At 38.9% G+C, this 27,897-nt stretch overlaps 1 protein-coding gene across 5 annotated transcripts; it reads right to left on the bottom strand.

The window, feature by feature from the left end:
- Positions 1 to 724: 724 nt before the first annotated feature.
- On the bottom strand, positions 725 to 27,897 carry LOC148848901 (uncharacterized protein At3g49140-like). Of its 5 annotated transcripts, XR_016101048.1 has the most exons (13): positions 27,770 to 27,896; positions 27,586 to 27,676; positions 27,286 to 27,514; positions 27,024 to 27,126; positions 26,850 to 26,905; positions 26,580 to 26,729; positions 26,308 to 26,433; positions 24,734 to 25,075; positions 20,482 to 20,559; positions 4,638 to 4,790; positions 2,164 to 2,266; positions 1,739 to 1,834; positions 725 to 965 (listed from the first exon to the last, which is right to left on the bottom strand). XR_016101048.1 is itself a non-coding variant. In XM_088951251.1 (12 exons), exons 1-12 carry the CDS (start codon positions 27,843 to 27,845, stop codon positions 861 to 863), a joined length of 1,605 nt encoding a protein of 534 aa, XP_088807377.1. In that variant the 5' UTR covers positions 27,846 to 27,896; the 3' UTR covers positions 725 to 860. The 5 variants fall into 5 exon arrangements, 3 of the variants coding, with proteins under 3 accessions (XP_088807377.1, XP_088807378.1, XP_088807379.1); XR_016101049.1 differs by lacking the exon at positions 20,482 to 20,559; XM_088951251.1 differs by lacking the exon at positions 2,164 to 2,266.

Here is a 27,897-nt window from a genome sequence, read left to right as displayed (position 1 = left end):
TCATCGCACAAGGGCAGCATTTGTACAAGCACTGGCTCGACATTCCGGTAGCCTGGATTGATCATACCTATCAGAATTAGAGTCAACATACGCATTCGTTGTTAAAGGAAAAATGGGGGGGGGGGGGGGGGGGTGGATATGGAAATTTGTTTAAATTGCAACCATATTGTAAATACACAACTCATAATTTGGCCATGGGAATGAAAGCTTCTCGAGTTGAAATGTAAAATAGATTGCTTTTCCATAATCCAAATGAAAGCTTCTGGTTATTAGATATTTGACTTCTGATAGATGTATGTATTGATCTATACAGCAAACATTAATGAACCAACGTATTGATATATAATATTTGGGCCCTCCAGAATTCAACTAGGGGATATTTGACATCAATATACCATTAAGATAAAGAATACAAGATTTGATTCAAGGAGCGAAACCCAGTAAGAGGTTGAGGAAGAAGGTGGTGGAAGCAGGCCTCCAATGCTGCCCGCTTCATTGCCCCCCTTACCTCCCACACAAGTCAATGCTCAGTTCGTAACCTGTTTTCTAATATTGCCAACAATTTCACTGTTTTGTTTTCCTATTAACATTTATATTTGCATGAGACCACCATCTTCACTTAAAACAGCATCTGACTTTGATTAATCGCCTGGGATCTACTTACCAAAAATTGGTGAAAGCAAAGAACAGAGCAAGAAGTAAAACCAAATAACGGTGCGAAAAATAGAAAGAAAAGGACACCCAAGGCCTACCATATATTTCACATAAAATACATAAGCTGCAGGTGTTCAACAAACGGCTGACCTGACAGTTTTAATTATCAGTGGCAATAAAATACAATAACCGATACACAATTCCAGTTAGGATTCCTTCTTATGAACATGTTGCCGCTTTGGTAGTTTGTGGTGGATCCTTGGGAACAATAGGTCATGAAGTTGTCTCTCAGCACTATACTCCGAAGTTGCCTGCAAATATAATTCAAAGAAAAGTTTTAGAGAGGAAATTTCTCATGGGCACTGATTGCATTTTGAAATTCTGTCCCCATATATATTTCAGATATATAGGATTACGGTTCATAAGATTCTAGGAAACTTGAATGAAAAAGGATTCTAGGAAACCCTTGCTAGATAATAACAAAAGTCACGAAATGAACTTCAGATCCATGATGACAAACAAATAGGATTATGATGCAATCTATTGGTCATCATCATCATCATCATCATCCAAGCCTTATCCCAACTATGTGGGGTTGGCTATGATGCAATCTATTGGTCCTGACTCCTGACTTTATATTCCAGTCATGGATGTGGACATGGTTTCAGGTTGAACTATAGAGGCCCAGGTCACAAAGCACCTTGTACAAAGTTCAGAGAACTCAGATGATCCTCAACCAACAAGTTAGAGGACTCTTCCAAGTTAGTTGCAAGGTTGGTTGTCATTAACATAGAGTGCAACTTGTATATATCCCATGTTAATGAACACCAGCAGCTTTAGCATTTGGCTAGAGGACTCTTTGATGATTTTATCAGCATATCAGGGACCTCAAGTGAGAAAAAAAAAACATTTCAATTATATTTTGGATATTTCATGATTTTATCAGCATATCAGGGACCTCAAATGAACAAAAAAAACTTCAATTATATTTTGGATATTTCATGATTTTAACAGCATATCAGGGGCTTCAAGTGAAGAAAAACTTCAATTACATTTTAGATAAAAGTTGATTGCCAAAACATACCCTTGACTTAAACGCAAACCGCAATGTTTGGACTTGTGTTCCTGAGCAAACCCTCAAATCAAAACCAAGACTATCTACACCAACAAGCATTGCCTCCTGTATCAAGTTGTGGAAAAATTTAATATCTGAGCTACCTATTCAGAAATTTCATGCATCTAGATTCTACATAGTAACCCTGGGAAATTTTTTGAAGGCATAGATGCAACTTCCCCATGATACATGCTATTATATGACAGAAAGCCAAAGGTTGATATGTATACCGTAATCATTATTTGTGGTACAAAATATAATATTTTTTTATGAGTGGTTCAAAATATAATATATTTACAGAAATTAATCTCATCCTGAAATATAAAAGGGCAGACCAGTGCATGGGGCTCCCACCAATGCGGGGTTTGGGGAGGGACAGATGTACGCAGCCTTACCCCTGCACATACAGAGAGGCTGTTTCCAAGATTTGAACCCTGGTCACCCAGGTTGCAAAGGAGCAACCGAACCGTTGCACCAAGGCCCACCCTCAATCTCATCCTGAAATACACAAATGATAAAATCCTATTTTACACATTTCAGTCAATGTCAATCCTCTGTAAAAAAAAAAAGTGATGGATCCACATTAATCATTTGAACATCTTAACTGCCTCATAGAATCAATTGAGCCATGCCTTGCAGCCAATATGTTGCTCGTTATCTCCAGTAACATAAGTTTGATACAAAAGAGATCTTGAAGAATGGGCGAATGGTCTTAATTGGGTCTGAACAGGTAAAACCAATCCTGACCACTTTATAGTCAGGACTTAGGCAGATCCAGAGCTATATAATAAGGTTTGATCGGTCAGGGCCTGTTGGGTTTTCCCAGATCTTTGTTAGACCTACATAGAGTTGCTTAAAGGCCAAAAAGATACTTTCAAGGGAGTATCATTTGTTATCAGTTGTTTTGATTTCTGGGGACATGCTACCCCCCATTCTGTGTAGCCCCATTTCCTGGTTTATAAAAAAAAGGGAGTATTTCCCATATAGACAGAGAAATGAGAGAATAAATAAATTGGCAGATATTGGAGTTAGCTATAACTCTGAAACTTTTGTTTTATGTGGTATGGGTTTCAGTTCAGAATAAAATTCTTGTTATGCAACTTCTCAGTTCAGAAGGATATGGGATAAATTGGTAGACCTGTTAATGATTGGGTATGACTAGAGGTAAAACAGTAAAAGCACACAATTTACATGATTAAACTTTACAGTCTAATTTGCGGGCTGGAAGGGAGGGCTATCATGACTCATGAGTTAAATTGGAAGGCCCAAATCAAATGCCATATGGTTCTCTTGTGGTCCCAAAGGGACTCACCAAAACCATGTGGCCACTGCATGGACACCATTTGTACCCTTTCCTGCATGAGATAAGAATTTTCCACAGTTTCTGTTTTCAAAGGTTATATTTAACTTAACCTTAATAAAGTTATATTTAACTCCTTTTTATTTTATTTTTTTAATTTAAGTTGTGATAAGATTTTGTGGTCTTGTATATATTAAATATTTTGTCAAGTAATAGGGAACCTGCAATACTGGCATGTAGTGGATATTTTATCCCCCTAGTGCACTGTTGTAATTAACAACAAATTATTCTATTCAGATCTAAAATATATTTAACTAAGTAAAGGTTTCAGAAAGCATGAAGTACAGATACATGGGTTCTTTGGAAATAGCATCAAGTAGACTCAAATAGGGGGACAGAGCTCCCTGAATCCTATCATTCAGGCATTAATTAGGAAACTTGTTGCATGGCCCAGTTCCACTCTAAATTTCTGCTCAAGACCAACAATCTTAAAAAGACGTCCATGTTACATTCAGTTTCTAAATTGAATTGGTTGTGGGTGAACTTAAATAGCTCCATGCTTAATTATTTTTAAAAATTCAAAAAAAAAACACAAAATGCTAAAGGGGTTAAAGAAGCAAGAGAGAGTAGACTGAGGTGGACAACTGCATTTAGAGTATAGTATAGATAGCAATAACCCCCCAAACTTCTTACCAACCAAAAACTGCCCCATCCGTCAACCCAGGAGTTTTCACACACACCCACGCTCAACTTGTGCTGCACTTCTTCACCTACCCTAGAAACAGGGAAATTGATATCCTAGAAAACTACCTTTAGCTGGATAAGGACTACAAATGGGTTGGCAGATGTTTTGGCAAAGCAATGGGTTGACAGGCCTAGTTTATTTTGGACAAAGCTGTAATCTGATGTATTTTGGTGCTTCTATGCAACTTGGATGCGAAATTTGGGGATGACATTCTGGTCAGCAAGTTGTATCAACTACTTGTTTAATTAAATTTAATGTAATTTATTTTCGGCTGATCAAAGAAAAAAAAAAAAAAAAAAAAAAAAAAAAAACAGAGGTTGAACCCAAGCACTCCTCTATCTTCTTCCAATACTCTCTGTTATACTCCCTTAAATTACTCTTCCTAGCTTTTACATCTCCATACTGGACCTCTAATCCCATTTCATTGCAGTCACATTCCTGATTCCTCCAATCTATAAAAAAAAGGTTCCTCAGCTTGACCATCCCCATCCATAAATAGTCATTACTAAATAACTTATATTATAGATAATTGGGACTGTAATACTAAGTGGGTAAAGAATTTATAGACACTAGATAGAATTTCCTGGTTTTTGTTGAAATCCCCCTCCCCCTAGAGTCCAAGGTGATACAATTTAAAGCTCACCATGTATCAACACCCCAAAACAAATGAAATAGCTGAAAGATTGGTTTTAACATCCAAATAATGTAGTAACATCCGCCTCCAACTCCCAGGGGGCACAAGCAAATGGTACTTCTGCATAGATTCACTCCAATGATTTCTACATGATATATATAAACTTACTCCAAAGCATGAAAAGTGGTACCTCTACTTGAATATCCTTCCTTCTCCAGCAGAGAGATTTGAGGGCTTTTGTGACCTTTTCCCCACCAGCTTTCAGGCTAGAAATAATTTTGGTGGCATAATGAGCAATAGCATCTGGCTTAGCTTTCTGAAAATCTTTTACACCCACTGCAGTCTATCGAGAAGTACAACAATAAAATCTTTAGATCATTTGAAGATTGCATCCATGACATAGAAAGGCATGCCTTTAAGTTACAAGTTTGTCCAGAACTAAAAAACATACACGATGAATTAAAAACAATAATGGAACATCTGGAATCATCATAGGTACAGAGGAAACAAAATAACTGTTCCAAAAAGTAGGAATTGCAACAACCAAGAATGAGATCTTTCCATAATAGGATAATATAGAAAGCAAAAGGTAGACTCTAAAATATCAGTTTACTGAATGATTGTTCTGAGCCAAAAGCACAATAATTCAGGGAAGTGACATAGACATAACAAAAACCTTTTCTTGGAGGCTAGCTAGAACTCAATACTGATGGAACTATAGTTCTTTGATCTGGGGGTAGGAGTAGGGCTGCACATGAATCGGATTCAGCAAAATCTGAATCCAATCTGATAATTGAAAACTTGCATCCGAATCTGATTGGATTTGAAGAACTCGGATTCAAATTAGAATCCTAATGAACTCGGATTGGATTCGGATTTAATCCGACTCCACTTTAATTTTGTAAAATACAAAAATAAAATAAAAAGACAGTTATTTTGTATTAATAAATTAATGTAATTATTTAAATATAACATACTGAAATTATTATATATATATATATATATATATATATATATATAATTCATATAAAATATAATTTATAAAAATATATTTTTTATAATTTTTGTAGAGAACACTGATGTGGTCCCCACTGTGTTCGTATGACAGTAATAGTTAGTTATGTTAGTTACTTCAGTTTGTTAGTTAGCAGTTATTTCAGACTTATATGTCCCGAAAATTTGACACAGTTCACAGACTTACAGCAGCGTTCACACACTCGAACATCAACAAAAGAGACTAGTATTCATTCAGCAGAGACTAGTATTCATTCAGCAGAAAACATTAACAGTTGGTCGGTTCTTCAAGAGACCGCCGGCTCTCCCAAACACTCACAATATTCTTTAATCAAAGAAAAACATACCACCCCCTATCCCCCAAAGCCCCTTCTTATACTCTTCTGATAGCATAACTGACTCCCTCTATAAATGCCCAGCTGGCCTAGTTATAAATGCCCAAAAACTCTTCTTTTTTCATAATTGACATAGCTATAAATGCCCCAAGACTCTCCTTATTCCCTCCAGCTATAAATGCCCTCATGTGATTAATTGTTCAATTATTTCCGCCCCCCCCCTTAGCTGATTGTTGACCTTTCCTCTTCCTGGCATACATAAGGTTAATTGGGGCCTATCATTATGTTATTAGTTTTTCTTTTATTTTGCCATGTAAGCAATAAGACTAATTCAGCCCTTTTACAGTTATTTGAATATGAATATAAATATAAGAGTGGGGCGGCTGTTGCTAGTTACTCTTACTCTCTTTTTCTGAATTCTCTCTTCGAGTTCTTCTCTTCAATCTTTATTTGTTTTCTCATTAAAACTTAAAACAGATTGTAGTCTTGTTCGACTACTTGGTATTAGAGCACGATCTAGGGTTTCTCATGTGAATCTAATCCAGCTGACCACATGAGAATTATCTAGGGCTGGAAGTTTAGAAAGATCATTCTTTTCGGCTGAATCTTGGAGGTTACTAGAAGTCTTTAGCAGCTGTCCAAAGATTTGAGAGTGTTCTTGGTAATCAGGAAGAATTAGAGAAGAATAAAGGGATCAAAATTAGTTTTTTGATCAAGATTGAAGGTGCCGATCAGAATTTTCTGCTTAAGTTTGCATCTCTTCTTGAAACCGGCAGCAGTAAGAGATAAGTTGGAATTCATCTTTTCATGAAGTAAGTTTTTTTCTTGAGATCTATTAAAAAAAAAAACATCTTTGTTTATTCTGAGAGGTGTGGCTGGAAAATCTCTTCTTTTTCACCTGTTTTTTAAGAGGAAAACCTAAAATTCAGGTCTGTTATTGATTGTGGCAGCAGTAGTTGGACTTGCTTCTTTCAATCTGAGTTTGTTTTTTTCTCTTTGGAAGATCCAGTAGAGCTGCTCATTGTTTCTGGGTAACTGCTGAATCTAAATCATCCTCCTAGGTCGGCTGTTATCAGTTTGGGTATAGTTTCTCCTATTACAATGATTAAAAAAAGTGTTTTTTAATTAACTCCTAACCAGGATGGAGTTTAAGAACCAAGGGGAAGGTGTTTTTGGGGCTGGTGGTTCAGGTAAAATGTCTGAGAACACCTTTCAGATTACAACTATTAAATTTGATGGATCAAACTACTTAGAATGGGCCCAATCAGCCATGATGGCCATTGGGGGTAGGGGAAAACTGAACTATTTGTTAGGGGATGTGAAGAGGAACCAACTAAGGAGGACCCAACTTATGCCAAATGGGTTCAAGAGAACTATTTGGTGATGACATGGCTGTGCAACTCTATGCAGCCACATATCAGCCAAAACTATTTGTGGGCAAAAACAACCAAGGAAATAATGGGATGTCATAAAAGAGACCTACTCCCAACCCCTTAATGTTGCTAGAGCTTATGAGCTGAAATGTAAGGTCAATAATCTTAAGCAATGAGAGAAACAGGTCTCGGTTTACTTCTCAAACTTGAAATCCTTGTGGCATAAAATTGACCATCTGGAAACAATTGAGTGGGAAAGTCAAAAGGATGCACAAACTTATAGAAAGCAGGTTGAAACTAATAGAGTTTTTGAGTTCCTCGCTGGTCTGAATTTTGAATATGATATTGTGAGACAACAACTACTGACAAGAGACAGTGTAACCCTATCACAAGCCTATTCCTTAGTGCACAGTGAAGAGACTAGGAGAAAAGTTATGTTGCAACATCAACCCTTCGAATCAGCCTTGGCAGCAGTTAAACCTAAGTCTGTGGGTGATAAGGAGAGGGATATGAGGAAGGAAGACAAGAAAGACCTAGTATGTGAACATTGCAAGAAACCTGAACATACTAAAGACACTTGTTGGAAGTTGCATCCTCATCTAGTTCCAACAAAACTCAGGAACAAAAAGGGTAATGCTAACATGGCTGTTAATACTGATTGTGCAACCTCATCGGGCACAAGAGGCACACCACTAGACACCCTAGCTGTTGTTCGGGCTGCTCTAACTCAGTTGGAAAGTGAAGTTGGTAATTCAGCTCCATCACCTCAGCCACCATTAGCTCCTCCCACCTTAGCCTTTGCTCATTCAGATACTCGAGCCTCAGCTTATCATGCTTCAGCTCCAGGTAACACTGAACATTGTTGGATAATAGACTCAGGTGCATCTGACCATATGGCTGGCTTGCCTTCACTGTTTACTACCTACCACTTAATCACTTATCTCCTGGCAGAGACAAAGTGTCCATTGTTGATGGTTCCCTTGTTCCCATTTCTGGCAAGGGAGACATCAAGTTGTCTAATGCCATTTCCTTGTCTTCAGTTTTGCATGTTCCTAAACTTAGTACTAATTTACTTTTGGTTAGTAGCATTACTAAAAACCAGAATTGTTCAGTGACTTTTTTCCCTGATCGATGTGTTTTTCAGGATTTGGAGACAAGGAAGGTGATTGAGACTGGCCGTGAGACGAATGGAACCTATCTACTTGGACGGAGCTCTCACTGGGAAGATAGTGAAGCTAGGTCTTTTGTTTCTTAGTTTGTTGGTCAGGCTATGCTTTGGCATAATCAGTTAGGTCATTTATCATTTCGGGCTTTGAAGAGTGTTTCCTAGCTTGTTTGAGTCTATCTAGATGTCTAGTTTGATATGTGAAAGTTGTGAGCTTGCAAAGCATTGTAGAACAACTTATTCATTGAGTAATAAAAGAAGATATTCCTTTTGAAATTGTGCATACCGATGTCTAGGGACCTTATCATATCACTGCTATGGGGGCAGGGTATAGATATTTCTTGCTGTTTGTTGATGATTATACCTGTTTTTCTTGGGTTTACCTTATGCGTTCTCGAGATGAGTTTCCAGCATTGACCCGGATCTTTCATCAAATGATTTTAACCCAGTTTGGGGTCAAAATCAAAATTTTTAGATTCGATAATGCGAAAGAATACTATGCAAAACCATTAGCCTCTTATTTCCTTGACCACGGGATTATCCATCAGAATACTTGTCCTCATACACCACAGCAGAATGGGGTTGTTGAGAGAAAGAATAGACACGCATTAGAGGTGGCTAGAAGCATTATGTTTAACTCCAATGTGCCTATACGTTTCTAGGGGATGCTATTCTTACAGTAGTATATCTCATCAATCGGATTCCTTCACGAGTTCTTGATATGAAACCTCCATTTACCCTTTTATATCCTGATAAAGAGTTGTTTACCGTCCCCCTTAAAACCTTTGGTTGTACTTGCTTTGTTCAGATTCTTGGCCCTCATCATTCCAAATTTGATCCTAAGGCCTCAAAATGTATTTTCCTTAGTTATGCACAAACTCAAAAAGGATATTGCTGCTATGAACCTACTTCTAGGAGGAGATTTGTCTCTATGGATGTCACTTTCTATGAGGATGTACCCTATTATCCTAGAGTTTCTCCTTAGGGGGAAAGTAGTGAGGTTGGGATTAACTCATCAGAAGTTCATTTACCTATCCCATTGAGTGAAGAGGGATGTAATGGGGAGGGTTGTCAAAGGTGTCGGGATTTGACAGTCTATCACAGATGGTGGAGGCAGGTTGATTTTGGTCATCAGCAATCCAGGCCAGCTCCAGTTCCTTCTGCGGATCCAGATCCAGGTACCATAGTTCCTTTATCAGATATTACAGATGAGATACCTTCCACTGTTGAACCCTCACCTTCATTTGAAGACCTTGACCTCCTCATCGTTGTCCGTAAAGGCAAATGTCGTTGCACCACATCCATAGCGCACTGCATTTCCCAGTTCTTGTCCTATGATCGTCTGTCCCCTTCTTACAAGTCCTTTCTTGCATCCATTGCTGATATTCCCATTCCCAGAACAGTGCAAGAAGCCTTGTCAGTTCCTAAGTGGAAGGATGCAATGAAGGTAGAAATGGATGTCCTTATCAAAAACCATACCTGAGAGATAGTTGATCAGCGCAAAAGGAAGAAATCAGTTGGATGTAGATGGGTGTTTACTGTGAAACTTAATGTTGATGGTTCCATTGAAAGGTATAAGGCCTAATTAGTTGCAAAGGGATTTACTCAGACATATGGTATTAACTACTTGGAGACTTTTGCACCAGTAGCAAAGATGATCACTATCAAAGTTTTATTATCTCTTGCAGCTAGTTACTCTTGGTCTTTGTTTCAAATGAATGTTAAAAATGCCTTCCTTAATGGAAACTTGCAGGAAGAGGTTTACATGTAGTTGCCTCCTGGATTTTATGGTGTAGAAACAGGAAAGAAGGTTTGTCGGCTGAACAAAGCCTTGTATGGACTAAAGCAATCCCCCAAAGCTTGGCTTGATAGATTCAAACAAGCCCTTAGTTCGGTTATGTGCAAGCCCAGTCAGACCACACCTTGTTTATTAAGAAAGTGGATTCTTCCTTAACCTTGCTTGTTGTATATGTAGATGAAATTGTAGTGACAGGGAGTGATAACAGTGAGATTGAGTCTCTTAAGCGACTCCATCAAGAGTTTGAGGTAAAAGATCTGGGAGAGCTACGATACTTCTTGGGTATTGAGGTGCTAGGTCCAAACATGGGATTTTTGTTTCTCAAAGAAAGTATGTTTTTGACTTGTTGGAAGAAACTGGAAAGTTAGGTGTTAAGCCTGCTAACACACCTATTGAACAGAACCACAAGATCAGTGTAGAGGGTGGAGAGCCTCTTGAAGATAAAGCTATGTTCCAACTGTTAGATGGAAAACTTCTCTATCTTTATCTCACACGACCGGACATCATTTATGCAGTCAGTGTTGTTATTCAGTATATGCACTCTCCTAAAACTACTCACCTACTTGCAGTTGAGAGGATATTGGCATATTTGAAGAGGTGCCCTGGCAGAGGTGTTTTATTCAAGAATAATGATCACATGAAGATATAAGTTTACACAAATGCTGGTTGGGCAAGGTGTGTTGATGATAGAAGATCTACCTCTAAATATTGTGCTTTTGTAGGAGGTAATTTTGTTTCCTGGAGGAGTAAGAAACAAAATGTTGTTTCTCGTTCAAGTGCCGAAACTGAATATAGGTCCATGGTTGATGGTGTGTTTGAAAATCTATGATTGAGATCACTATTTGAGGAGTTGGGTATTGCTTATGAGAAGCCCTTAATGTTGTACTGTGATAATCAGGCTGCTATTAATATAGCCCATAATCCAGTACAGTACGATAGAACTAAGCATATTGAAGTGGACCGGCATTTTACCAGAGAAAGGGTTGCATCTCAAGAAGTATGTCTTCCGTATATCACCTCTGACATGCAGCTTGCAGATCTTCTCACCAATGTTGCTTCAAGGAAGAGGTTAGAGGCAGACCTATGCAAGTTGGGAATGACAAATATATATTCCCAACTTGAGGGGGAGTGTAGAGAACACTGATGTGGACTCCACTGATGTGGTCCCCACTATGTTCGTATGACAGTAATAGTTAGTTATGTTAGTTACTTCAGTTTGTTAGTTAGTAGTTATTTCAGACTTATGTTATTAGTTTTTCTTTTACTTTGCCATGTAAGCAATAAGGCTAATTCAGCCCTTTTACAATTATTTGAATATGAATATAAATATAAGATTGGGGCGACTATTGCTAGTTACTCTTACTCTCTTTTTCTGAATTCTCTCTTCGAGTTCTTCTCCTCTCCTCTTCTTCTCTTCTCTTCTCTTCTTCTATTCAATCTTTATTTGTTTTCTAATTAAAACTTAAAACAGATTGTAGTCTTGTTCGACTACTAAATATTGAATTTTATATATTAAAATCAATAATTATTATAATATAATTGGATTTGGATTTTAATCGGATTGGATGGAGTCAAATCCGAATCTGATCTGATTATTAATCAGATGCAGGTTGCAAAATTCCAAATCCAATCCAATTACATAAACTCATCATCTGAATCCAAGATAATCAGATCAGATGTCAAATTGAATTGTGGATTTTCGAGTATCATTGACAGGCCTAGTGAGGAGTGCAAAGGTGGAGCATGCCCTAATGAAAATCACAAATTCTTTTGGTATCTTAAGTTGATTTTTTGTTCTTTTAGTGTTCATTAAATTGATTTACCTTCCAAATAAAAATTGGTTCTTTTAGTGGTTTTACTTCCTATGTGTGTTCATTGAATTGATTTATTTAGGTTATAGTCTATATAAGAGTTTAATCTTACTTCATGATTTTGTTTGTAAAGCTTTAGCATTGTTGAAGCCCTTCCTATTCTTTTATTTTTTTCTAACTTTTAGGCCTTATTAAAGCAAATGGTGTCACAACATGAGAAAAAGAGAGAGGTCTTGATAGGTTCCTCTCATGAAAAACTGGATTATAAGCAATAATAAGTGCCAGCTTGATTATCACAAAACAACATGATAGGTTCCCCTATAGGAATGCCTATCTCTTGGAGTAGATGTTTCAGCCACATCGACTCACAAGTGGTAATGGACCATTACTCTATACTCAGCCTCAACATTAATCCCAGCAACTACACTTTGCCTTCTACTTTTCCAAGTAATGAGATTTCCACACAAGAAGGTAGTACCCTGTAGTAGACCTCCTATTCATTGAAGAACCAGCCCAGTCTGCATTGGAATATCCTTCTAAGGTTAGCTCTCCCCCTTTCTTGTATAGTAATCCCCGGCCTGGAACACCTTTCAGATATCTCGACACTCTTACAACACCTTCCTGGTGGGTGATTGCGAGATTCTACATGAATTGACTCACAACTCCAACACTAAAGGAAATATCAAGATGGATGATTATGAGAGAGATCAAATTTCCAACTAATCTTTTGAACCTTCCATGATCATTGAATTGCCCACCCTAAATTTCTAGTGGGCAGCAAATAAGTGAACAAGAGAGCAATAACGAAAGATGGGGTGGTTAGTACAATCACACTTACCCTTACGTGCAATGGAAAGATCAAGTTGACAGAGGGTGATCACTTTGAACCTTCCATGATCATTGAATTGCCCACCCTAAATTTCTAGTGGGCAGCAAATAAGTGAACAAGAGAGCAATAACGAAAGATGGGGTGGTTAGTACAATCACACTTACCCTTACGTGCAATGGAAAGATCAAGTTGACAGAGGGTGATCAGCCACCGGTTCAGATGCTAGTGGAAGGTCGTAAGTTAAAGTCTGAGCTGGCATAGAATCTGATACAACCTCCCAAGCACGTCTAATGTACACTGCGAATTGATGGTCAAATAAGCTCCTCAAGAGTGGGAAGAGGAGTAAACACATCACCAGGCAAACAGGAGAAGATTAGAGGGAGAGGCTTCCCATTCAGAAAAATAAGACTCTCAGAGAAGGTGACATCAGAAGCAACAGACGATTTACAGAGGATAGGATCATAACATTTGTACCCCTTTTGGGTGCAAGAGTAGCCAAGAACAACACAACAGATTGCTTCCGAAAACATGAGGGAGAGAAAAGGGGGATCCTGAAGAGAACATGATAGAAAAGGGAGAATCACCAGCAAAGACAGACGTGAGCATGCGATTGATCAAGAAGCATGAAGTGAAAACAGCATCACTCCAATAGGTTTTAGATACATACATTTGGAGCAACGATGCACGAGCCATCTCAATAATGTGTTGATTCTTTCGTTCAGCTACACCATTTTGCTATGGAGTACGGGAATAGGAGGATTGATGTATAATATCATGAGTGTGAAAATAAGCTTGAAAGAAACTACAAAGATACTCTTCATTATCAGAACGAAACACTTTAATATAAACACAAAATTGATTGTGAATTTCAGCGTGAAAGAAAAGGAAATTAGAGAACAATTCTGAACGTTCTTTCATTAAATATATCCATGTCATTCATGAATGATCATCAATAAAGGTTACAAAATATCGAAATCCATTGTACGATGGCACAAGACTAGAACCCCAAACATCTGAGTGAACAAGATCAAAAGGTCATGGCTATTATCTTCCCAAGGAACAAAAGTAACTATATGATACTTGTTGAGTTGGCATGATTCACAATCTAATTGAAATACTGACACCAAACTAGGAACTAACTTCTTCAAAATACGAAGTGAAAGATGACCCAAATGGCAATGCCACTAGTGAGGAGGAGTAAGGGATGAATGAAGAGCTCTCAGTGGATCATTAACATCCAGGTAGTACAGTCCTCCAACTTCACAACCTCCACCAATCATCTTCCCCGTCGTAAGATCCTGAAAAACACAATAGAAAGGAAAGAACATGGTTGAACAGTTTAAATGACTTTGTGAGTTTAAACAATGGAAGGAGACAAAGACTCGAAAAGATCTAAAGATCCAATCATATGATCTGAATCTCCATAATCAATTACCCATGGTGAATGGCTAGAACAAGAAATTAAACAAGTTGTACCTGACTTAGCAAGAGTGGCAATGGACTTAGAAGACATGAAAGAAGCCTAATGAAATCTTTTCATATTCCTCACAAGTGATGGAGACCAACTCATTACTCCTAACAACTCCTGTGGCAAGCAACTTACTAGTAGAGTCGTTAATTCCATAATCATCCTCAACTATATAGCATAATTGTCCCATGAAGATGGAGGACCATGCAAGTCATAACAAAAGGCAACAATGATTCCCTCACAACCACAATGTGTGCACTCTCTAACTGTACCACGACCACCAATGTTTCTTCCACCACCTCTTCCTTCCCTATTTCCACCACAACCACCCCTAAAATTGTGGCTAGCACCTCTAACTACACTTCTTCCCCTAACCTCTCTACCACTATCACATCTAGTTGCTACTAAAGCTGACTTCTCTAAAGTAGTGGAATGATCATTATGGGGTTAACATATCCTCTGGATACAAGAACACACCTCAGATAGGGAAGGAAGATCATTACTTCCAAAGATTTGAGCCCTCACAAGTTCAAGCTCAGACCTCAGTCTTAACAAGAATTTTTCATCTAAATGCTCCCATTGAGCTTGTTGTACCTTCAAATCAAGGGAAAGAGGTTGATAAACATTCAACTCATTCTGTAGACCTTTTTAGGTAGCATAATATTCTTCGGCACTTTTATCACCCTGTTGAAGAAAGAAATAATCCTAGTAAAGTTGGTAAATCCTTGTTACATTGTCCTGTCCCAAAAGACAAGTTGTTAAGATGTGCCGAATAGGGGTAGTTTAGTCTTCTTCTATTTATTAAGTAACTTGCTTATGTGGCAGTGTTATTAGAGTTACTCTGCCCCACACTTAAGTAAGGTCATTTCTGTCTTTGTAACTATGATTAGAATCTACTATAGATTAAAGGGGTCGACTGAATGGGTTAACCATCAAATTTTCGACAGACCTTTCTTCTTCTTCTTCTTCTTCTTCTTCTTCTCCTCTTCCTGTTCGGACTACTATAGCAACAGTCGAAACATGGTATCAGAGCAATGCTCCTAACCTAAGTCAGTTGGTAAAGCACCTCAGCATTGTTCGTGACTCTTCACCTTCGTTTCTGATCAGTCGATGGAGAGAACTGGTTCGCCCTAGGTCAGAAACATTATAGCTTGTCTCTTTGTTGCGCATAATCTTCTTCAACAAGGAAAGTGACTTCAGTAGTGAATGGTTGATTGACACACAGTGAAGTGTACTCATTATGGTAGGGATGGACACACAGTGAATTTCTGTTATGATCTACAAGGCCCTCCCTCTAAATGGGCTAATCATGCTGTAGCAGGCGAGGTTGCTATTAGTGACAGTAAACTGGCAGACCTAACTCCTTCCACATCTACATCTACTTCTGGGAGGGAGATGGTGAGTGTTCCGCGTGATGAGTATGAACGGTTCCTTCAAACTACTTCACAGCATTCCACTGCCACATATGCCCAATCAGGTATCGCTTGCATGTCATCTAAAACTCCTTCCTAGATTATTGACTCTGGAGCCTCAGATCATATGACCGGGACTCCAGGTGTGTTCTCTTCTCTTGCTGAAACCTCCACACCACAAACTGTTACACTTGCCAATGGGTCCTCATCTCCCATCTGTGGTGTTGGTAATGTTGACTTGGCTTTTGTCCCTTTATCATCTGTTTTATACGTACCTAAGTTTCCATTCAATCTTATGTCTGTTAGTAAAATAACCAAAGCTCTTAACTGTTCTGTTACCTTCTTTCCTTCCACTTGTGTTTTTCAGGATCTCAAGATGGGGAAGAAGATTGGTGGGGGGCATGAAGCTGGTGGATTGTATTACCTTGACGGCGGTGGATCTTCAATTGCACTTCAGACTTCCCTTACTCCTCTACAATGGCATTGCCGACTGGGACATCCATCTCTCAAGGTCCTCAAGATGTTGGTTCCATCATTGAGTCAGTTGTCAGTTTTACAATGTGAGTCATGTCAGTTTGGTAAACACCGTCGTGTGTCCTTCAGCCCAAGAGTTGAGAGTTGTATGTTGAGTCATTTTTCTTTGGTTCACTTAGATGTTTGGGGTCCGATCAAAATAGAGTCTTATAATGGGTACAAGTATTTTGTCTCATTTATTGATGATTGTTCAAGAATGACATGGATTTACTTAATGAAAGAAAAAAGTGAATTATTTTCCATTTTTCAAAAATTCCATGCTGAAATATGCACACAATTTGGTGTTCCAATCAAAGTTCTTCGTTCAGATAATGGTCGTGAATACTTTCTTACTGCATTTCAACAGTATTTAGAACAGCATGGCATTATTCATCAGACATCGTGTGCTTTCACCCCTCAACAAAATGGGGTGGCTGAACGGAAGAATCGTCATCTTCTTGAAATTGCTCGGTCTATGCTTCACCACATGCATGTTCCTAAACGGTTTTGGAGTGATTCTGTACTCACTGCATGTTTTTTCATTAATCGGATGCCCTCTTTTATTCTTCATGGTCGGTCCCCCTTCTCCATCTTGTTTCCCACTTTATCTCCGTTTCCATTAACTCCTCGTGTCTTTGGTTGTGTGTGCTTTGTTCATAATCTGAGTCCTGGAATAGACAAGCTAGATGCATGCTCAATTAAATGTGTCTTCCTTGGCTACTCTCGGACTCAAAAAGAGTACAAGTGTTATAATCCTATTGCCTGAAAGTGCTATGCCTGCCCTGATGTCACATTTTTTGAGTCCGTCCCCTTCTTCTCCAGTCATGAAGCACCCTTGTCCTCACCCTTACCTCCTCTTCCTCTTCCTGTTAGTGATTCAGTTCCAGAGGCTGTTGTTGGAGTAGACTCATCTCCTCATCCATTGCAGGTCACCACTGAATGACCACCGATCCGACAAGTGTATACACGTCGAACGACACCGGCCCCTCCTCCTGCTTCTACCTCATCTACGGATCCTCTCATGGCTCCTATTGCTGAACCTTCAGATCTTGACCTACCCATTGCCTTACGGAAAGGTAAACGTAGTTCCACACTCCATCCCATTTCCAATTTTGTTTCATTATCTCGTCTTTCTGCCTCACATCGCCAGTTTGTTTCTCTTTTATCTTCTATTTCCCTACCTAACAATGTTCAAGAAGCTCTTAGTTCACCTGGATGGCGGCGGGCAATGGAGGAGGAACTTTCTGCTCTTCAACATGCTCAAACGTGGGAACTTACTAATCTTCCACCTGGGAAGCATGCTGTGGGCTGTAAATGGGTGTATACTGTGAAATACTTGCCAGATGGTAGTGTGGAGCGTCTGAAGGCCAGACTTGTTGCTAAAGGTTACTCACAGGTGTATGGTGTGGACTATATGGAGACATTCTCTCCGGTGGCTAAAATTGGTTTCGTTCGTGTCCTAATTTCCTTAGCAGTTATGTATGATTGGCCTCTCCTTCAACTTGACATAAAGAATGCCTTCCTCCATGGTGATCTAGTGGATGAGGTATATATGGAGCAACCACCTGGGTTTGTTGCTCAGGGGGAGGGTGGTAAGGTGTGCAGGCTGAAGAAAGCAATTTATGGGTTGAAGCAATCTCCACGTGCTTGGTTTGGGAAATTCAGCGAAGTGGTGAAGAGTTTTGGAATGAAGCAATGCCAGGTTGATCACTCAGTGTTCAGCTATGACTCAGAAGCTGGAAAGATTTTATTAGTGGTCTATGTGGATGATATTGTCATCACTGGTAGTGATAAATTGGGGATTGGCAAACTAAAGGTATTTCTGCAAAATCATTTTCAAACAAAGGACCTTGGAACATTAAAGTATTTCTTGGGAATAGAGGTTGCCAGGTCAAAACAAGGTGTGAATCTGTGCCAAATATGTCCTTGATCTATTGGAAGAAACAGGACTGTTAGGTGCAAAACCGGCTGAGACCCCTATGGAACCAAATGTTAAGTTGAGCAGTGATACAGGAGAAGTATTTGAAGATCCTGGAAGGTATAGACAATTAGTGGGAAAGCAGAACTATCTGACTATCACGAGACTCGACATCTCCTTTGCAGTCAGTGTGGTGAGCCAATTCATGCAGAACCCTCGTATACCTCACTGGGATGCAGTCCTTAGAATTGTGAGGTATCTGAAAGGAGCTCCAGGCCGTGGGCTATTGTATAAACCAGGAGGAAAACTTGAAGTAGTTGGGTATACAGATGCAGACTGGGCAAGCTCAGTGAGTGACAGATCTACTACAGGCTATTGCACATTTCTGGGAGGAAATCTTGTGACATGGAAGAGTAAAAAGCAGACGATTGTAGCCAGAAGCAGTGCTGAAGCCGAATATAGGGCCATGACTCACACTACCTGTGAATTAGTGTGGCTGAGGAATCTCCTACAAGAAATTGGGTTTCACATGGATAAACCTATGAAATTGTACTGTGACAACCAAGCTGCACTACATATCTCATCCAATCCTATCTTTCATAAGAGAACAAAGCACATAGAGGTTGATTGCCACTTTGTGAGAGAGAAGGTTCTTGCCAGAGAGATAAATACAGAACATGTGGGCTCCAATGACTAGTGGGCAGATTTGTTTACAAAAGCTCTAAGCTCAGGGAAAGTGAATTATCTATGTAACAAGCTAGGATTATATGACATATATTCTCCAGCTTGAGGGGGAGTGTTAAGATGTGTCGAATAGGGGTAGTTTAGTCTTCTTCTGTTTGTTAAGTAACTTGCTTATGTGGCAGTGTTATTAGAGTTACTCTGCCCCACACTTGAGTAGGTCATTTCTATCTTTGTAACTATGATTAGAATCTAATATAGATTAAGGGGGTTGACAGAATGGGTTAACCATCAGATTTTCGACAGACCCTTCTTCTTCTTCTTCTTCTTCTTCTTCTTCTTCTTCTTGTTCAGACTACTGTAGCAACAGTCGAAACACAACTGTTGGGCATGCTTCCAAATTTCCTTAGCGGTGTCCAAAAACATAAGATTAAACTAATATTATTTTCCATACTGTTCCATAAGGCAGACATAAACTGAGCATTTTCTTGCACCCATTCACTGTACTCTCCAAGCCCACTCTTGGGTTGATCTTCCTTAACATATTTCAAATTCCCTCTTGCAATTAAAGAAATTTCCACAGATTTAGCCCATGATACATAATTAGTACCATTGAGCTTAACAATAGTTAACCGGGTGTTCATAAGGTCTGATTGCACTACTACAACAGACTTGGAGTTACTATTGGAAGCAGTCATAAGTAGAACGAGACACCTACCAGCAAGGAAAAACAACATCATTTACCAACCACAAGATGAAACACTCACTACAGCTATTTCAAGCCCAACAAGATTACAACAGTACCTTGCTACAGTGATTTTCAGCCCTAGAATCCAACAAAAAGCTCACACAAATACTTGTAAGGTCCCAAAAAAGCTTCACACACCATAGACAATAAATTCCCACATTACAAACTGTCAAAAAATAGCTGCACTTAGTACACATAATTATACTCATATCTAGGGCTGCAGCAAGGAATGACTTAGTACACCAGCACCAGCACCTTAAACTGGCCAGCTTAAGGAATTAAAGCCTCTTTTCCTAAGGGGCAACCAGTCCTTTTAGGTCCTTTTAACTCCTTGTCTCTAAGTGAGCGAGTTCTCAACTTATAGGGCACAAAAACAAAGGTGTGAACAGTGACAGTAGAGTTTAGAGCTCTGATACCATGTCACAACATGAGAAGGAAAGAAAACAGAAGGAAAAGGAGGTCATGTACAGAGAGAGGTCATGTACAGAAGGAAGCAAAAAGAAAGAGAAATCCTCCCCCCCCCCCCATCGACCTGAATTGTAATTCACTATTTAGAAATTGTAAAGTTACAAAAATGCCCCTGTCAAGTGATTCTTAACAGGGGAAATACAAAGATATATCAAAAGACAAAAATACCCCTCATGGGCATATATTTCAACAAATGGAATAAGTCAGATTTAATAGTTCTTACTGATTCTAGTATAAACAACTAATGATAAGATATTCTCTAGTTCGTTTAGCAATCAAAACTTAGAGCCATTTGTAGCTCAATATCAGCAGCATGAGCTGAAGGGATGGAAGACCCATCATATGGATGGCCGAACCCTGTAGGAAGGTTGGGCGAAATTTCAAAAATTTCTTTACTCCCATCCGGGAATCCTATTCCCAATTTAGAAAACTGCATTTTCAATGTTCATTCTTGTAACCAAATTGGACCAAATCTGAAACCAAAATGAGGGAGGGATATACCTGATATGGAATCCACGCAAGAATGCTCCTCCCAACGTAGGTGTTCACGCCCAAAGAGAGTACCAAATTCTCCCTCCACTGAAGATGACACATCTTAGGGTGAGGCAGGATCAGCAAGTAGTTCTTCACCAAGAACTAGTGATTCTTCAGCAAGAATCGAATAGGACAGTGAGCACAGCTTCTAGATTGTTTCTTCTGGCAAGAAACAATATCAAGATCCAATCTTGATCCAATCTTGATCCAATCCAAGAACTGGAGATCGAACAGGGTGGAGTTGTTAGACAGTTGTATGCCCTTAGCTCCAATCAGAATGATGTACATTATGAATTTATTGTAAATGAATAAAGTACATATTTGATTCATATTCCTATGGTGTGTTTATGTGTAATACCCTTAAACTAGACACTTATGAGACTTGTGTTAGTTTAGAATGTTCATAGCTGTTAGATAAGTCTGGGGAGATTTATCCTGCCAAGGCTGACACTAGTGTGCTACCAAATGTTGAGGTGGCCTGTCTCAGCCGCCAAGGTGAGACCCAAGACACATGTAGTGTAGGATTAATTGAATCTTTGAACCGGACCAGATTTCTAGTATTGCCCTGGACCTTGGAGATTGATGGGCAAAACTGGAAAATTATACCTGACCCCTAGACTCGATTATGATACTGCACTAGGTGTCGGATTGGGTTGTCTTTGATATGCCAATCAATGAGATCCTTAGTGGGGGTCAAAACCTGGGTATGTTGGGACAGTCTGAGAATTCATCTAAGTGGGTGATCATAGTGAAAGGATCAGCCCCTTTGTCGAACAACGGTAATGATCAGGGATGCACTCTCTCTGATGGAAACCAAGACTGCCAGTAGCCGATTTCAATCGTTGATATTTGTTTTGCAAAATATATTTTATGAGATATAAAAGTATATATATTATGGTTTCCAAACGTTTGTAAAAGGTTTTAATTCCCGGGATCCATATGAGAAGAGAGCGCAGCACTGTTCCTTGCAGCCGAGGGAGAGGTCCTCTCGTCGGGTAGTATTTGATCATTATAGGCTGAGAGGTTAAGTATAAGACCATTGAGAGTAATACCTGATGGGCTAATCTTGCATCTGCCCACAGTCCCTAGGTGTTACAAAGTGGCTTATCCTAGGGACCACTTAGGGTAAATGTTGGGCCCATTGAGCCCATATGATGGGTTTCAGGGGGTGCACTGTCCATAACAGTGTATTCGGCCAGGCCTTGTAACAAAGTCTGGGCTGAACCCATGTGGTTGATGTGTAGATCAATGTTTGAGTCCCATGCCATACAAGGAAGCCCAACTGGGCCTAAAGCCCATTTCGAACTGGGCTAATTTGATCAGTTAAATAAGAGGCAAATTCTAAGATTGGATTAGCAGATAGGATTGGGTCTTAAACCTATCCACACAGAGAGTCCAGATCTAAATATGATTTAAATCTGAAAACCTCCTAAAGAGATTAGGAGAAAGTTGATCTAATCTGCAGATAAGATAAGGGTTTACCCTTATCACTTAAAGGGAATTTTGATCCAAATATGATTTGGATCAGCAACTCCTAATGGGATTAGGAGTTGATCCCTTTAAGGTTATAAAAGGAGGAGGGGGCGGCAGCCTTTTGACACACTTCACACCCTGTCTTTAGAGCTGAAATCACAAAAGAGAGAATTCAGCATTACTGCGCCAAGTCTCTCTTGCCACCTCCTTCCTGCCGCCGCCATATCTGCCAGTTCGATCTCCTGTTCTCAGTGGGAGTGATCAAGATCAGATCTTGATATCAATTCTTTGTGGAAGAACTGATTGGAAGTAGTGCTCACGTGCCATCCAGCTGATTTTTGCGAAGGATCTGGTTCTTGTGAAGAACGCTGTTGATTCTGCTCCATCCTGCACTGCGTCATCTTCATGGAAGCAGCCTTTGGTTCCTTCCTTGGGTGTGAACACTTCCATTGGGAGATATTATTTCTCCATATCAGGTATATCCCTTTCCTACTGTTTTTGTTCAGATCTGGTTCGGTTCTTGGTTCAAGATTGATCATTGAAAAATATGATTTTTCTAAAATAGAGAATACGATTCCCAGTAGGATGAGGAGAAATTTTTGAAATTCGCCCATTCTATTCCGCAAGATTCGGGCGTCCATACGATGGATATCTCATCCCTTCAGGGGCGGCAAGTGCAGGAAAAAATAAAGCAAAAGGCAAGAGCAGTCTAACCGTGTTGTCTTCTCTCTGTATTCAGCGAATGTCTCTTTGGAGGTTCGCCCTGCTCTCTTATTTACCTTAAAGAAAAAATTTCCTAATCACATTAGGAGTTTCCTAATCCAAATCTTTTATTTGGATCTGGACTCTTTAAGTGATAATGATAAACTCTTATCTTATCTACAGATAAAGATTAGCCTTCCTAATCAAATTAGGAGTTCATTTGATCCAAATCTTTATTTGGATCTGGACTCTTTAAGTGGATAAGGATAATCTCTTATCTTATTTGTTGATCGAAATCCCAAATCCGCCCCTATTTAATTAATCTAATTAACCAAGTTCGAAATGGGCTTTTAGGCCCATTAAGCTTTCAGGCTCACTTCCACTTTAATGCTAGCTAGCTTGGCTCTCTTTGTATGGTGTTGGACCCTATCATTGATCTATACATCAGTCACATATGTTCAGCCTAGCCTCTGTTATAAGGTCTGACCGAATTCACTGCTGAATACAGTGAACCCCTGAGTCCATCACTATGGGCTCTTATGGCCCAACATTTACACTAAATGGTTCTTGGGTCCAACCATTTTATGAAGACCCAAGGACTGCGGGCAAATGCAAGATTAGCCCATCATGTATAACCCTCAATGGTCTTACACTTAACCTCTCAGCCCATCAGGTATAACCCTTAATGGTTTTACACTTAACCTCCCCCTCGGCTGCAAGGTGCAGTGCTGCACTACTCACATGAATTCAACTACCAGCAGTTTAGGTTTACATCAGGGAGAGTGCATCCCCGATCATTCACTTTGTCTGACAAAGGAGCTGATCCTGTCACTATGATCACCCACTCAGATGAATTCTCGGACTGTCCCAACATACCCAGGTTTTGACCCCCTCTAAGGATCTCACTGATTGGCATATCAAAGACAGTCAAATCCGACACCTAGTGCAGCATCATAATCGAGTGTAGGGGTCATGTGTAACATTCCAGTTTTGTCCATCTATCTCTAAGGTCCAGAGTAATACTGGAATTTTGGTCTGGTTCAAGGTTTTAAGAAAATCCACACTGCATGTACCTCAGGTCTCACCCTAGCAGTTGAGACAAGCCACCCCAACCAACTTGGCGGTACATCAATGTCAGCCTTGGTAGGATAAATCTCCCCAGATCTATCCAACAGCTGTGAAGATTCTAAACTAACACGAGTCTCATATGTGTCCACTTTAAAGGTATTACACAGAAACACACCATAATAACATGAATCAAATATGTACTTTATTCATTTACAATAAATGTCATAATGTACATCATATTGATTGGAGCTAAGGCATAAACTGTCTAACATGAGCCAATAAAATAAGGGTTATTGCTTTTTTTATCAGTTATAGTATATTGGATTTATAAATTGAAGAAAAAGAAGTTACTAGCTACTTTAAGGATCTTAAAATGGGGCCAAACAAGCAGAAATGTTATGAGAAGCATAATGTTGTCAGCCTGTCATACTGAGAAGGATAAATTACTCTGCATACAAGTTCCCCCCCAATTCAATCTCTCTCAAAATAAGATTAATTTTTAATTAACCATAAGACACTCTAATGAACAAACAAATCTATTTGAAGCTTATATGCTTAGGTTCTCTAGTGTGATGCCTAGTTGGAGTTATTTGCTTAAATTTGAAGCCTTATCCCCTATAAATGTTTTTTGTTATTTGAGCATGTCCTTTACCAAACTTTGTTTGTGATTCACTGAACCTACTTCGAATGTAAGCCGACAGCACCTTCTTGAATTCATTTACACTCTGGTGGACTTTCCTATTTTTTAACCATTAAAATCCCTAGATTATCACTCTATTTCAATTCCAGATGCTGAACTTTGGAATTCAGAAAATGGGGAACCTTAAATTGGAATATCCTATATTAGATATAGAATATGATGCCTATTTTCCATTTCACTGCCATGCATGTTTTACAGAAAGATAGCCTAATGTGAGAAGTAGTTGAAAGAAGCAATTGTCTACTTTCAAAAGCAACTAGAAAGCTTAGAACATGCCTGGTTTCCATGTGCTGAAATCATCTGAATCTTAACCATCTCTAACTTGTAAAATGAAACCCCAGTTCTTAAGCTTTCATCTATCTCCAATTGTTCTGCCCATATTGAATTACCTTCAGATGAGGCTAACTCATGCTGATGGCCATAAACCATGCCAATATCTTCTAGTTTGTCTTCCACATATTCCCCCACCTGATTTTTTGAGTTACCATTACTGTATTCATGGTCTGGTATATGCTCTTGGATGACAGCCTCTTCAACAAAAACAGGCGTCAGAAGGCCTTGGATGGCAAGACCAACTGAAGGTTGTTCCATCCAATCAATAGGAAGGTCTGATGCAGCCTGAACAAACAGAAACAAATTAAAGGAAAGAGTAAGAACAATGGTAATAAAATCATTTAATTCTTCAAATTGGTAAATGAAGCTTGACACTATACATGCAGTAATTGAAAGGAGAATATAATAAACTCACAATGGTGAGCAGGATTTTAATCTTAAGGGTAAAAGACTAAAGCATACCCACCCTGAGTTTTCAGAAATTGACTTCAATATACCCTGAGTTTTTCAAATAGACTTAAATATACCTTGAGGATTGGCCCCACAGGACTTAAACATACCCTTATTTGATAAAATGTTATATGCTTTTCTATAAACTTCTTATTCAAAAATTCCTATTTTACCCTCCATAAACAATAGACCTCTTTTGAAAGAATATACCTTGTTTCTTGCTCTGTTTCTACAACTGCAACAGAACTTGATACCCCTTTTTAGTTAAATTGATTCCTGTGATATAAGATAGCTGAGATGTGCAGGGTTCTGGGTTTGTATTTGCTGTGATTTTGAAGATTTGGTTCATTAATCAGATCATATTAGGGACACTTGATTGATTTTATGGCTTTGCTTGTGGATCAGTCTTGGTTTGCTATCAAATTTTAGTAATATTTCAATGTTGTTTGGAATAATTGTTTCTGGGCATTGGGAGTTTTTATATATAGATATAGATCTGTAAGAAGTAAAAACATGAGATTGAAAAGGATCTTGCCTTGATGTTATAGTGGTTTCAGTCATGATAGAACTTCTGTTTTTTCTGGTTTTTTTTCTTTTTGAGGTTCAGGCGATTGTTTACATTTCACATCAGCAGCAAGCAAATAGAGCTTGAGGATTGAACAACTTCAGAGTAAATTGCAACTAATGAAAACTACCAACCAATTCACGGATTTCATGCTGATGATCAAGGAATAGGAATGGTGACCAGAGTTAAAGCCATTCCATCCTTATGTAAGATAAAACAGGCCTATAGTAAAATCTGCACAAACACTTCAAATGAAAATGGATATGCGAGATTTTTTATTTCTTTCTGATTTTCATTGAAAATTTGAAGAATAATGAAGGATAAAAAAAGCCTTTTAGTTAATTCCATAAAATCTAACATCCATATGGTATATTTAAAGTCTATGTGAAAAACTCAGGGTATGTTTAAGTCAATTTAAGAAAACTGAAGGTATATTTAAGTCTTTTACCCTAATCTTAAAAATAAGGTGAGAGAATGAAACACCCTTATTGCAATCAGTTACCTCAGCCAGCTTTTTAGCAAAATACATTGGGTGAGAAGAACGCATTGTCTCTAATTTCGCCCAGTCACCAAGTGTCTCATCAGAATCCAACTCATCTTCCTCATCTTCAAGAATTGCAACCCAGTCCTATAAAATCAAAAAAGAAAAAGAAAGAGAGAAAAAAAGAGAAAGGAAGACTATGCTTACAAGGACTAGGTCAAATAGCAAAAACTATCCCATATACCCGAGAGGTGAAATGATGAAACAAAATACATAATATAACCACACCACACCTTTTCATAATCACCATCCTCATCGTCATTGTCATCAATATCATCACCATCTTCTTCAGTGATTTCTTCAATGCCAAAATCAATATCAGATGGTCCAGACAACTCCATCTCCCTGAGCATTTCTATGGTATCCAATCCTATGATTACTTGCTGCATTCCAAAGTTTATACCATACAGTGTAATAATCGTAGCAAGACATTTTGAGGGAAAAAAAAAAGCCCACAGAAAATAGTAAAATATATGCCAACTAGCAAATCGAAGTATTTATACCACATAGTTATTCTCCTGAAGAATGCCTTGTTCTTCATTCACCTTGAAATAAACATCTGGAACACGCCGAATCATTTAACACTTAAAAAATGCAACCAAGGATATCTGTTCTAAAAGGCCAAAACGCACGATAATGAAGTATTTTCATTGATAAATATGATTTCTCCAACTCACCTCCATGTTCATCAGTTACATAAGGCAATTGAGGCCAGAAAATGCTCTCGTGAACTTCATCGTTTATCAGCCCAGAAAAAATGAGCGCTGCTTTGCTGTTTACCTATACAACGAGGCACCACGTGATAGAGTAAGAACCATATTACCCAATCAAATGTATGTTCAAGAATGAATTGATGAGTACAATGTACAATGTAGTAGAACTTTCTACGCAATTCCAATTTTCTTCATTTCTTCCTAGATTGAATACAGAGAGATTTACCTCAATTATGGTTCTAGCAGTTTCAGCAGCTGTGAGAATCGCGTCTTCACCATTGTCCTGTGGTGTAGATTCAGCTATCTCCTCAAGTGGGTGGTAATACGGCTTCCGATTCCGGTACAGAGGATTGGACGTCGGGCCTGAGTGGTTTTCTGTAGCCCGAACTCTGGTTTTGAGGACATTGTTTCTTGTTGAAAAGGAACAACCATCAATGAGTCTTGGAACTCTGTTCCTGTAAATCAATTCCATAGCTTGTAAGTTCCAACTAAAGTATGGCTGCCGGAAACAGTTCTAGAAAACTACCAACGCAAATCGAGACTGCTGCCGTGGGACAGACGACCGGAAGAAATGTGGAGACCGATGGGGTCGTCCGTGCTCCACAAGGGGCGGTAATCTGTGAAAGTGATAAAGAGAGGTTAAAAAAAAAAGGATTAGATATATACAGAAAAACTATATGAGTTAAGCAATAAAAGCAATGAAGTCTCACTTGCTATACTGCCGGAGGAGCAAAATCTGTCGGCGGTTCGGAACCCAACCGCCAGAGCTGATTCGATCACCACCATTTCTCTTCGCGCTGTGTGACTGCTGGTCGCGCTATGAGGTACCAAGACTTTC

This window comes from Nelumbo lutea, chromosome 6 (assembly GCF_056320005.1).
Source record: "Nelumbo lutea isolate HS-2025 chromosome 6, American lotus-T2T, whole genome shotgun sequence".
NCBI lineage: Eukaryota > Viridiplantae > Streptophyta > Magnoliopsida > Proteales > Nelumbonaceae > Nelumbo > Nelumbo lutea.
Note: the sequence above shows the minus strand (reverse complement) of the source record. Positions and strands in the feature narration are given on the sequence as shown.